The following is a 13,539-nucleotide window of genomic DNA, read 5'->3' as shown; positions in this document are numbered from 1 at the left end:
GGCCGAAACTTCTTCAAGTGAAGAAGTCCAGTTGCCAAAACGAGACAATTTTGACAAGAATTCACCTTCCCCTGGATGGCTGTTCATAAATGTTCCTCCAAACCTCCTGCCTGGCAGCTCCAACCTCAGCATCCTTGTCCAAACCATCGCAGTCTGATTTTATCTCCAGAGCATCCAACATGTGCTGACGGACTCTGTCCTCATTTCCAAAGAGAACATCCACATCTTCATCTCTTCTTCCTCCAGCTCCGCCTCTCGTCTCCAAACCAGACCCCATATCTGCTCTCATCTCCGTCTTCTACATTTTTTCCTTTCAATCTGGCAGATACAGCGTTCCTTCTCCACCTCCTGGAGTCAAGATTTTTATCACCACGTATGTTGCAAGAATGCGTCGATTCAGACAATGAAATTCTCCCGATAGCAACGGAGTCCATCGCTGAAAATAACGCTGGACTCCGCGACCACACACAACAGTAATAATTTCAGCAAGTGATAAATACTAGCAAAGGAAAAGCAAAAAGTAACTATGATAAATCAAGGAGTGGGGAGTGAAGCAGCTCCTTTGCAGTGTTTGTGGTTTGTAGTGTTTGGGGAGTTATCTTTACTCCCTTGCCACTTTTGCACTGTGGAAATTTTGGAGTACTTAAAACCTTGTCTGGACTGAGACTGCTTTATTTGTGATTTCAGACATCATTGCTGGTCGTAACACAGTTTTCTCCATCCCTATATCTATGTACATATGTATATATATTTCAGTGAATTGCAGTCAGGGGAGGCAGGAGATGCTGTGCCTCACTTGCCAATCTCAGACAGAGAAAAATGTAGAATAAAATTCAAAAGAAAATTAAATGGCTATATTTATCAGTTATTTGCACTATAAAAGTATTTTTCATTGAACTTCACCAGTTTTAGATTGCTTTTTAAATTCAAAATCCCTGGATTTTCACATTTATTGTTCAAATACTGAGAATAGATGTGCGGTGAGGCTGCGGACCGCTTTGCCTCAACGTACATTACGCAATGACGCCAGATTGCTGGACCGTATTTCTGTCTCTCTAAAATGTTTAAACACTTGCTTTTTGAACTATAATTCCAATGTCAAAAATTAAATGTGTGTCACTAATTTCTTTTGAATTAGCATGAAACGGCTGCGAAGAGCCGCTAAGTGAGGCACGCAGTTCTCCTGCCTCATGGTAGGCGTGCCTCATTGCACTTCACTGATACATACAGGACTGTCTCAGAAAATTAGACTATTGTGATAAAGTTCTGTAATTATACTTCTGTAATGCAATTACAAAAACAAAAATGACTTTTTCATGATATTCTAATATTTTGAGATAGGGTTTTTGAGTTTTCGTAAGATGTAAGCCGTAATGAGCAATATTAAAATAATAAAAGGCTTGTAATATTTCACTTGATTTGTAATGAATCCAGAATGTATGACATTTTTGTTTTTGTAGTTGCATTACAGAAGATAAATTATCACAATATTCAAATTTTCTGAGACAGTCCTGTATATACTGCTCAAAAAAGAAAAAGAGTGAACACTTTAGTAACACAATGTAACTCCAAGTCAATCACACTTGTTTGAAAGTGTTCACTAAGAAATCAACACTGATTCATTTGAACTTGTTTTAAGGACATTAAATCAGCCTGTCGTGTGTTTTTCCACTTTCATTTTGAGTGTTAACTCCAAATCCAGACCTCCACGGTTTCATACATTTGATTTCCATTCATCACTTTTGTGTGATTTTGTTGTCAGCACATTCAACTATGTAAACACAAAAGTATTTAATGAGATTCATCCAGTGTTATTCAAGTTTCCCCTGTATTTTTTGAGCAGTATATATCCATATATATATATATATATACACACTGCTCAAAAAAATAAAGAGAACACTTGAACAACACAATGTAACTCCAAGTCAATCCCACTTGTGTGAAATCATAGTGTCCACTCAGGAAGCAACACAGATTCATTTTGACTTGTTTTAAGGACATTACATCAAAGTTGGATCAGCCTGGAGTTTGTTTTTATACTTTAATTTGGAGTGTGATTCCTAATCCAGACCTCCATGGGTTGATACAATTGATTTCCATTGATCATTTTTGTGTGATTTTGTTGTCAGCACATTCAACTGTGCAAAGAGCAAAGTATTTCATAAGAATATTTCATTCATTTAGATCCAGGATGTGTTTTTTAAGTGTTCCCTTTATTTTTTTGAGCAGTGTATATGGATGGATCTATTCAAAATGGACTTCCCCGCTCTTTCAGCCATTCCCCGCTCTGTATCTCCCAAAATAAAATCATATAAAACTTCTGAAATTCGAATAAATCGAGAACCACTAATAGCAAATTGGAAATGAGCTTCAATTTGGAGCTGTCATGGTTTGCTGCTGAAATATTCATTCTAAATGAGGGATGATTAAGCGCCGCTCCCTCCCCTCCGCCCTCCACTCTCCCGGTTAAAGCTTCGTGCTGCTCGGCTTCTCATGAGAAACCCCGAAAACTGCGAGGAGAAACAATCCCCGCAAATGTCGGGACGGACGGTTGTGTCAGGAGGATAGATATGGACTCGAAAGCTGCGATAAAAATATCCGGTATGTAAATTTTTACCTGTCCCGGCCTTAAACTCTCGCACACGATGACCTCTTCGTCCGCGGGTATTTCCGGTGGATTGTCGTTCACGTCCAAGACCTGGACTGTGACGGGGATGTGACTGAGGAGGCCGGGGTTGTCTGGGAAAAAAAAAGAAAGCAGAACAAGAGGAAAAAAAAGAGAGTGAAAGTCAAACGTAAGCCTTAATAAGGAAAGGCGGTAACAGCGGTTTAATTCTAAACTGGGACACTCAGTCCTTTGCTTTGTCTTCTGGGTCGTACCATTGTGAATGCGACGGGGGCATGCCAGGATGGGAAATTAATTTTCCCTGATCCGACATCCCTCGGTCGAGCTCTTTCTTTTTATTTTATGTCTATTTTTCTGTTAAAGTCCTGTCTCTAAATAGACAAAAATAGAGCGGGTTTTGAAACAAAACAAAACAAAAAAAAACAGGCCAGATATGATTATTTGAATGGAACTGGCCAAATATCAAGAAAACACTTCTCCAATGACCTTCAATGAGCAATATTCAATGTTAAAGCATGTCGATGCTATGCTAGCATTGTTTACAGATTATTGAGATCACCTGAATACAAGCTGCGCCGGCTAAAAAAAAAACTAAATAAATATTTTTATACATTTATACACCACACTTGTATATAAGCCGCAGGTCTCCACGTTGTAACATAAGATATTCAAACAGAAACATTTTTTTTTTTTACTTTAATTCAATACATACCAGTGACATCTACAAATATGTATTGGAATTTTTTTTTTTTTTTTTTTTCCAAACAATGCCTGTATCATGGCTGAATAAAAAGATGACTATTAAATAAGACAAGAAAAAGTCCAGCTGATCACTATCTCGGTCTTCTTCCTGCGCACTAAAACTGTTGACGTCGTCTTCTTCTGCGTCGGAATTGAACAGCCTCTGAATTTCACCGTCATTTCATCGCTCCGATGTGACCAAAATAACCTTTTGCCGCATCTGATGACCAATTTGATCCATCCGATGTGACCAGGCTAAATGTTTCGGCGGCATGAAGCCTGTTAGCCCCCGAAAATCCATAAATTAGCTGCATCGTTGTTTAAACCGCAGCGTTCAAAGCGTGTGGAAAACATAGCGGCTTAAAGTCAAGAAATTATGCTAATCACTTTCCCTGAATCTGTAAAAGCATCACACAATCATCCATAATAATCAATATTGACAAAAGTCAGTCGTTCCACTCGAGGTGAACATGTGGCTAGCTGGTAGCTTCAGGAATCAGAGGCTCTTAACCTTCCACAACGAAGGCAGGAAAGAAACTGCTTTCTGCATTTGTTGTCCAATTGTATTACTCCGATGTGACCAGGCTGAATGATTTGGCACCATGAAGCTAGTTAGCATCCCATGAAAACATAAATAAGCCATATCATTGTTTAATCCACAGTGTTCAAAACATGTGAAAAGTAACGGCTTATGGTCTGAAAACATGCAGGAGGTTCATTGCAGACCTTTAAATTGCACAAATGAATGAGACGGTGAGCGGTTGTATGTCTTTACGTGGCTCCGTAAACTTGTAGCGACCTGTCGAGGGCAACCCAGCCTCTCGTCCAATCATAGACAGGACTGACTCATCATTAGTAACATTGAGTTTTTTTTTTTTTTTTGCATTCAGTTGATCAGAAGCAGCTCTCTGAATCCTGAATATTTTTATTTTCGGGCTAAATTAGTATGCTACTGGGTTAGCATGCCGGCGCAGTGGTTAGCGCCTTGATGAGCCCGGTTGGTGGAGCCTCCATGTTCTTCCCGAGTCTACAAGGGGTTCCTACGGGTTCTTCGGGTTCCTCCAACAGTCCAAACACATACGGAAGGTCAGCTGAGCGCGTGAATGACAGTGAATGGTAGCATTTCGCTATAAAACATGTGAACGAGAGAGCAAATGTCTCAATATGATGAGTGAAAGTGGGTACCACTCTATCTTCTTCTTCTTCTCCTTTACCTTCCGGGGTTCAACCTTCTCCATCTAACTCTGTTCTCTGTATCCTCCTCTCTCACATCCACAAACTATATTTTTGCTGAAAAGAAATCAAACCAGGGACTGAAGAACTGTGAGGCATAAGTACCACGGTGAGATTTGTAGCAAACAAATAAGATTAAAACATAATAAGAATAATGATAATAACTTCCAACGAATCACTTAGCAAACAACTTCTCAAATGGTCAATTATTTTCACACGAAAAAAAAAAAATTGAACGTCCATATTTCACTGTTTGTTCGTTTCATTTAACCAATTTACTTTTGTCTGAAAGAAAGGAAGGAGAAACATACACATCTTCTTCATTCTTATTCTTTTCCTTTGAGCTTTTTCCTTTATGGGTCACCAGGACGAAATCCACCCTCTCCATATAACCCCATCCTCTGTATCCTCCTCGCTCACACCGACAAACGTCATATCCTCTCTATCATTGTCCATAAATCCTCTCTTTAGTCTTCCTTTAGACCTCCTGTCTGGCAGCTCCACCTTCAGCAACCTTCTACCAAGATCTTCATCATGGTTTGGACACGAACAGAGGAGTCCAAAACATCTTAGTCATCACTTTGTCTCAGTCATACATGTCCTGCACCCCTGTGACAAACACCTCTTGTCCTTTGTGCTTTTCCCTTCAGGGGTCGCCACAGCGAGTCCACCTTTTCCATCAAACATGATTCTTTGGATCCTCCTCTCTCACACCAACTACCTTCATTTCTTCTCTCACTACGTCCATATATCTTCTCTTTGGTCTTCCTCGAGACCTCATGCCTGGCAGCTTCACCTTCAGCAACCTTCTACCCAGATCTTCACCATGGTTTGGACACAAACACTCCTTTGTTCATGTCCAAAACATCTCAATCATCACTTTGTCTCGGTCATACATGTCCTGCACCCCTGTGACAGATTCTACTTCTTCTTCCGGCTTTTCCCGTCAGGGGTCGCCACAGCGAGTCAACTTTCTCCATCTAACCCTATTCTCTGTATCTTCCTCTCTCACACTGACTACCTTCATATCTTCTCTCATGACGTCCATCAATCTTCTCTTTGGTCTTCCTCGAGACCTCTTGCCTGGCAGCTCCAATTCCAGCATCCGTCTACTAATATATTCAGTATCCCTCCTCTGTCCATGACCCAGCCATCTCTGACCTTCTCTCCAAAACATCTAACATGTGCCGTCCCTCGGATGGACTCATTCCTGATTCTATCCATCCTGGTCCAAAGAAAACCTCAACATCTTCATCTCTGCGACCTCCAGCTCTGCCTCCAGTGTTTGGTCATTGTCACTTTCCTTTCATTCTGATAGTCTTCTATCTCTTTGTATCCTTGTATTCTTCACCTGTATGGTTTGTGTCAATATGACGTATAGATGAGAGTGTGACTGAATTTTTGTCTCTATATGAGATGTGAACGAGTGAATGATTGTATGTCTATAAAGTGCAGATGACAAAGTGAAAGGTTGCATTTCACTTAATATGAGTGGATGAAAGAATGAATAATTGTCTCTCTATCGGAGGTGAATGTTGGAACATCTAATAATTTGAGTGACTGAGAAAGGGAACAGTTGTTTGTGTCGCACAAATGAAGCACAAATGACTGAGTGCATGATTGCATGTCTCCGTATGATATAACGTTATTATTTTTATCTCGCCTTTGTGCTATGTTTACACAAAATGTGTTTTTTTTTTTTTGTTTTTTTTTTTAATAAATGAACAACTGCAGAGAAAACCTGCATTCAACAAAACATGTTGAGAAAAAAAGATGCAGGTTGAAGGTTGGGTTTAAGCAAAATACTCAATGTCTATTTGAGTCCTTCTTGTATTAATAAAAATAAATAAAAACAATAAAATAAAAAATGAAAAAAATATTTTAACACATAGATGTTACACGAACACCATCATATTTACATTAAAATGACATTTTAAAGAATGAATCAACTGAAATAAAATACATTTGAATACAATAGTTGTTAATTTGTGCTGCAGTACACTGAGTACAGGATAGGCTGTATAGATAATGACTGAATATATTAAAAAAAAAAAAAAAAGTCGTATTTCCTGCTGACATTATATTAGTTCGCTATAAAAACACACATAAAGAAACAGGCAAACATTAATTCTCTTTCTGAAACTGAGTTCATCCGAGGCGGCAGATGGTTCAAAAAGAACATAATGAGTCGCACATAAAACAACTTGGACACACAAGAGCTTTGTAATGAAGGCCATTTAAATGTAAGCTCATACATTAAATGTGCGACAACAAACAAATTGCTTTTCTTGTGATTCCTTTTAATCTTATAAATCCTAATGATCCTCCGCGGATCCTCTTCTTTTTGTTGTACTTTCAATCCCCCCGACGCTTTATTTACACGTGTACGCTTTTTCATTTTAAATGGCCGCCGTACGCTAATGGTCCGAACACCGCATCTGTTGTGCGAGTCATTCATTTTTTCTTTGCGCTTTTCAAACGTGACGCCCCTGACCGTCGAGACACAATACAGTTAAAAAAATAATAAAAATTAAAAAATCCCCACCGATTCATCCTGATTTATTAAAAAATTAGTCATCTGTCTTCTTCACCGCGTCCTTTAGCTTTACTTTGAACCGCAGGGCGCTCTAGCCGGTGACAACGCGTGTCCTTGAGCATTTAGAACGGTTGTAAATGAATAAATAAAAATAAATAAAAATACCATCCCGCTATTTGACGGCATATAACTGTATCCTTGAATGCTAATGAGAGACAGGAGAGATAATAAAGCATTAGCATGCAGCACCTCTGCTAGCCGGCAAGAGATTTGCCTAATTGTGAATACAAATTAGCGGCGTTAGCGCCTAGCCGGTCTTAAACTTAGCTGGGCCGGCGCTGATTTAATTATCTGTCAATTTAAGAAGGGACACTGAAACAGCCGGGATTAATTTGATGCAGTTAATTATAAGGGAAATACAAACCCTAATATATTTGACTGCATTTTAATCATCAGGTCAAACGCCATGTTTTCTCAAGAACTTTCTTCTAAATCATCCGTGTGGCTTCACTATATTTGCTGTTATTGACGCGAAAACGCTGCAAGTATTTGGGGGTCCTTATTTGGAGACGACGTTACCTGTTGGACCTTCATAACCCCGTTTACATATTTTAATTATTGTATTAATTTATTCAATGTATTCATCCAGTTTTTTTTTTTTTTTCTTTTTTTTATATTTAATTTATCCCATTAATGAATACATTTATTTTTGCATTTTTTTATTTATTTTTTTATTTTTTTATTTTTTTTTATTTACTTTATTTATTCAGTCATTTATTTGGTGGGAGGTCTGACCAACAGGATGGTGCCCGCTTTTTTCTTTTTTTTTTTTTTCGCCACTTATATCGATTAAATAATAGAAGTTTGGCATCTTTACGCATTCTCAATCAATTATTTTGTGCACATGTGTCAAACTCAAGGCCCGTGGGCCAAATGTGGCCCGCCACATCATTTCATATCTTAAAAGGTCTGACTTTGTTAAAACAATTAACATAAATTACATTTCTCACCATTCATGTCTTTTAATACATTTTAATTGACTTTTAAGTGTCTATATATTAATATGTTTATTCTTATCTATTGATACTATAATTGTTACGCTGCTGTAACAAGAGTTTCTCCCATAGGGATCAATAAAGTCTATCTATCTATCTATCTATCTATCTATCTATCTATCTATCTATCTATCTATCTATCTATCGTGTTACTGAATTGAGAAATACAAATAAGATAAACTTTATTGATCCGCATCGGGGAAATCCTTTTATGACAGCAGCGCGACTATTACAATATCAGTCAATAAAAATGATCCTTAAATGTCCAGAAAGAGAAAAGTTGATAGTTTTGAACAAAGGTAATGCCATAATTAGTGTTGGATGATATATGTATTTTTTTTATTCACTTAGTTTGATCACTGATTACTAGAGTTATATGGGTTTCTTAACGTGACAATATAAAAGGATTTATGTTGTAACATTTTTTTTATATCTATGCCAATGCAAATGTATCATTTTGGAATTGAATGAGCAATAAATTCAGAGTTATTTATTACAAATTATTTGACATTCCATTTAGTAACAGTTATACTGATACCGTTATTGATACCTCAGTAAATTTCTTTTTAGAAATGAGACGCCCTGCTCTAAAAGAACCCGCCATTTCTACCAAAAGTCCCTTAAATCACCACAGGCCGTTGTTACGTCGATGAAAAATGTTGCTATTCTTGAATAAACAAGAGTTCGTACGCAGACGATCTGGTGGCTGCGGCGTGATTAGCATAGCTAGCGGTTAGCGCTCCTGTCTCACGGCGAGTAGATCCCTGCTTCGGTTCCTCCGGTGACCTTTTCTACGCGGAGTAAAAATGAGTAAATTCATGCATTTTTTCAATTGTTATTTTCTTTATCTTGACTTTCCCAATCCGGATTAAAAGAGAAGAAAAAAAGCTTTTTTTTTCTTTATTTTTTTAAGCTTTCGGAGGGGAGCGCTTTGCAGTCGGTACTCGTCCGCCGTCTTGAACCCGAAGCTCTCGCCAAATGCTGAGTTTCTTCCATTGAGCTACTTTTTCAGACCTTTAATACGGCCGTCTTAAGTTGCTGCTTGTTTGTAGTCTTACCGCTTTCAGTTTTGTCTTTAGTAACAGAATGGAACATCAAGATCTATGGGGCCGAGATCAGGGGATTGACTCAGCAATTGAAGAATATCCCATTCTTTCCAATGCAGAAAGTCTGCAGTTGCTCTCAAAAGTACATTTGGGCCATTACTCATCTATACTGTGAAGTACTTTCTTTTTTTTTTTAGATGTGTTGTTTTACAAGACTTTGCCAAATCTAAACAGAGTTTGCTCAGACATGGGCGGGTGCCTCAAGTGTGCACTTCTGGTAAACAACCGTCGATTGCAATTTTAACCAACGCATTGTACGAGACATTAAAAAAACATAACGTTTCATTTTAATGCCATACTGAGGAAAAAATGCCACAGAGGGCTCGTTCTCAGGTCTACATTTTTAAGACATAAAAATGTTCACAGAAAAATGTACGTAATAAGATAATTAAGAAAAAAAAGATGGAGCTATTTGTGCAACTGTCTCTAGCCTCTAAATTTTTTATTGCAATATTCATTATTATTATTGTTATTAATAGTTACTACCGATAGGATCAGTTTATATTTTTTTGTTATTATTATTATTATTATTATTTAAAAGAAAGATTAAACTAATTGTGTAAGTCGCGCTAACTCCAAAAAATAATGCAATATTCATTATATTATTATTACTATTATTAGAAGTAGTAGTATAACTTTTATTGGTGTTATTATTGTCATTATTAGTAGTAGTAGTAATATCAGTATTATTTTTATTGGTATTATTAATCTTTTTATTAATAGTAGTAGTATTAGTAGTATTAATAGCATTTTGTATTTTTATTATTATTATTATCATTATTATTATTATTATCCAAAAAAAGATGAGAAAGATTAAACTAATTGTGTAAGTGGCGCTAACTCAAAAAAACAAAAAACATATTCATTATATTATCATTATTATTATTATTATTAGTAGTAGTAGTAGTAGTAGTAGTAGTATAACTTTTTATTGCTGATATTATTGTCATTATTAGAAGTGGTAGTGATATCGGTATTATTTTTATTGGTATTATTAATCTTTTTATTATTAGTAGTAGTATTAGTAGTATTAGTAGCATTTTGTATTTTCATTATTATTATTATTATTATTATTATTATTATTATTATTATTATTATCATTATCTAAAAAAGATTAAACTAATTGTGTAAGTGGTGCAAACTACAAAAAGTAATGCAAAATTCATTACTATAATTATGATTATTATTATTATTTACAAACGATAGGTTCAGTTTATATTTTTTATTGGTTTTGTTATTGTCATTTTCATTTTCATTATTACAATTCTTATTATCCAAAAAGAGATTAAACTAACTGTGTAAGTGGTGCTAACTCCAAAAAATAATGCAATATTTATTATTATTATTATTATTATTATTATTATTATGATCATGATGATTATTATTAGTGGTAATATCTGTATTATTTTTTAGTGCTGTTATTAATCTTTTTATTAACATTAGTAGTGTTAGTAGTAGTGTTACTTGTATTTTTATTGGCTTTATTATTATTATTATTATTATTATTATAAGGTATTATACAGCAAGTTTTGATTTTTTTTTTTCATTATTTTTATTTTTTTATCCCGGGTTCCATCCTTCCTTGCAAAAATATCAACAGCACCTGGGGTTGTCGGGGGGGGGAAGCCGGCTCGTCTTTATGAGGCACATTCCAGTAACTTTTGATCAGTTTGCAAAAGATGCAAGATCAAAGATGAGGCAACCGTGGAGAAATGATTACATGGCCGGCTTCGGGCTGCAGACGCTACGTGGCCTGAGTTCACCCGCCGAGAAGAGAAGGCGCCCCTTGTTTTGGCAGACTTTTCCTCACGCCTTCTGGATTTCCCCGTCTCCTGTTTATGTATATATATATATTTGTTTATGTGTGAGTGTAGAGAGAGGTAATTTGACTCATTATGTATATAAGATATTTATTAATGTTTTTTTTTTTTTTTTAATTTCCATTGATTTTATGTCCAATTCATTTTTAATCCATTTTAGAGTGTGTGTTACAACACCCCTCACTGTTGTCAGATCTTGTTGATGACTGAGATCCTTCACGTCGAATCCTACATGTTAGATTCGATCATAATCACGACCCGTCCCATACTCAACACGATTTACTTATATATTTTTTTTACCCACTTATCTATTCATTTTTTGTTACATTATTTATGCATTTAATTTAGTAAATTAATTCACGTATTTGTTTATTTTCAAAGATATTGTTCCAGTACCTCTGCAACCTTCAGTGCAGGATAAGCTGTGTAGATCATGTCTGAATGAATGTTTGTATTCCATTTAAAGCCATTACCATCAAGAATAGGACTGTTTACACCAAACTTGGATTGTAGAAGCAAAAAATTAAAATTAATTAAAACAAAGGTGTCACCAACAAACTAAATATGGTTTTAACAAATCATGATCAACCACATCATGATGCAAGGTTAAGATTCACTTTAGGTGAATGCTTGGAGATCAACCAGAGTTCTCCATAATATTATAGAAACAAAACTTCCTCGCGTTTAAATCATATTTGTTCTGGAACGTGATGCCCTTTACAGCAGTTTTGACCGTGTTTCGTGTTCGCCATCGGAGAACCCTTCACCGTTCGACAACTGATCCGAGACACATCATCTTTCCAGGGACGGCCCGCTAGTAAAATTAGCCACTCAACATTATAAATCATCTGACTGATTTTTACTTGACATACTTTTTTTAATCACTTCCTCACCACCTTTATATTATACCCTTGTGTTTCCATGCCTCAGCAAGCCGGCTGCCCTTTGCTTTCCACCCGTCTGCCATCGGTATGCTCACTTATTTTAGCCTCCATGTCCCCTGAGCCAACCTGCTCAAATCATCCTTGCCTTTCCTCCGCTTGATCTACTACCCCATCATCTCCGCTCCTCCTCTTCCCTTGAAATAAACCTTCTCGTCGCCCTTTACCCCACTGTCCATCCGTCCATATCTCATTAATCCAGTCAGAATGGCATTTAGCCCCAGCCACTTGCATATGCTTCCCATCGCAACCCATCGGCTTCTTCAGATCCAGCCTGCTGGAGGCAAGTCGAAGGGTATCTGGAGTCCGAGGGGGTCCACGGACACTACATGGCCAAAAGTATTCGCTCACCCGTCCAAATAATGGGAATCTGGTGTTCCAAATCACTTCCACGGCCACAGGTGTTTAACCCTCATATTATGTTAAGGGTCAAATTGACCCTTAACATAATATGAGGGTTAAAATCAAGCACCTACGCATGCAGGTTGTTTTTACAAACATTTGTGAAAGGATTTGTTGCTCTCAGGAACTCAGTGAATTCCAGCGTTTCCTCGCTCCTAAACATTCCAGTCAGCTGACAGATGTATTACATAACAGGCGAGTGTTTGGGAACAACAGCAACTCAGCCAGGAAGTGTTAGGCCACGTAGACTGACGAAGCGGTGTCAGCGAATGCAGAGGTCGCCGACTTTGGATGGATGTAGCGGTGTAAAGCACGCCAACACTGGACTCTGGAGCAGTAGTGACACTTTCTCTGGAGTGACAAATCACGCTTCTCCATCTGGCAACCCGATGGACGAGTCTGGGATTGGCGGTCGGCGGGAGAACGCTACTTGTCTGACTGGATTGTGCCAAGTGTGACGTTTGGTGGGAGGGGGGAAGATGGTGTGGGGTTGTTTTGGGCCTCTTACTTCCAGTGAAAGGAACTCTGAAAGCATACCAAGACATTTTGGACAAGTCCGTCCTCCCAAATTTGTGGGAACAGTTGGACCCTTCCTTTTCCAGCATGACTGTCCTGCACAGAGTCCGGACCTCAAGCCCAGAGGACACCTTGAGGATGAATCGAGTGGAGACTGAGAGCCGGGGCTTCTCGTCCAACATCACAAATGCGGGTCAAGATTCCCTTAAAGACACTCCTGAACCTTGTGGTCAGATTTCCCAGAAGAGGAACTGTTCTAGCAGCAAAAGGTGGATCCAGATCACATTAAACCCGATGCATTGGGAATGGGATGTCACTTAAGTTCATATGTGAGTCAAGGCAGGTGAGGGAATACTTTTGGCCATATTATGTAGTATATTGACGTTACATCGTCGATCTCTTGGGACCAAGACGATCCTTTGGCTGATGTAACAGTTAGCATACCTGACAAGTTGACATCTTGGCTGTTTTAATCCGAGGATACAACCGTAGGCGACTTCGGGCGACGGCGTTTTTACCACTGAAAGATTTCGCCACTCGTCGAAAGGACTTTTAGAAATTCA

General features: G+C 37.7%; 1 protein-coding gene across 1 annotated transcript in view; it reads right to left on the bottom strand.

Moving 5' to 3' along the window:
• LOC147231582 (cadherin-18) overlaps nucleotides 1–13,539 on the bottom strand; it is a 181,252-nt gene that overhangs the window by 36,505 nt on the left and 131,208 nt on the right. Inside the window, exon 9 of the mRNA XM_086150469.1 lies at nucleotides 2,618–2,739. Within this exon, the coding sequence (XP_086006595.1) occupies nucleotides 2,618–2,739 (122 nt within the window). The remainder of the gene's footprint in view (nucleotides 1–2,617; nucleotides 2,740–13,539) is intronic.

Source organism: Fistularia commersonii, chromosome 8 (assembly GCF_037954325.1).
Source record: "Fistularia commersonii isolate RoL2024-O1a breed Wild chromosome 8, RoL_Fcom_v1.0, whole genome shotgun sequence".
Taxonomy (NCBI): domain Eukaryota; kingdom Metazoa; phylum Chordata; class Actinopteri; order Syngnathiformes; family Fistulariidae; genus Fistularia; species Fistularia commersonii.
This window is presented reverse-complemented; position numbering and strand designations above follow the sequence as displayed.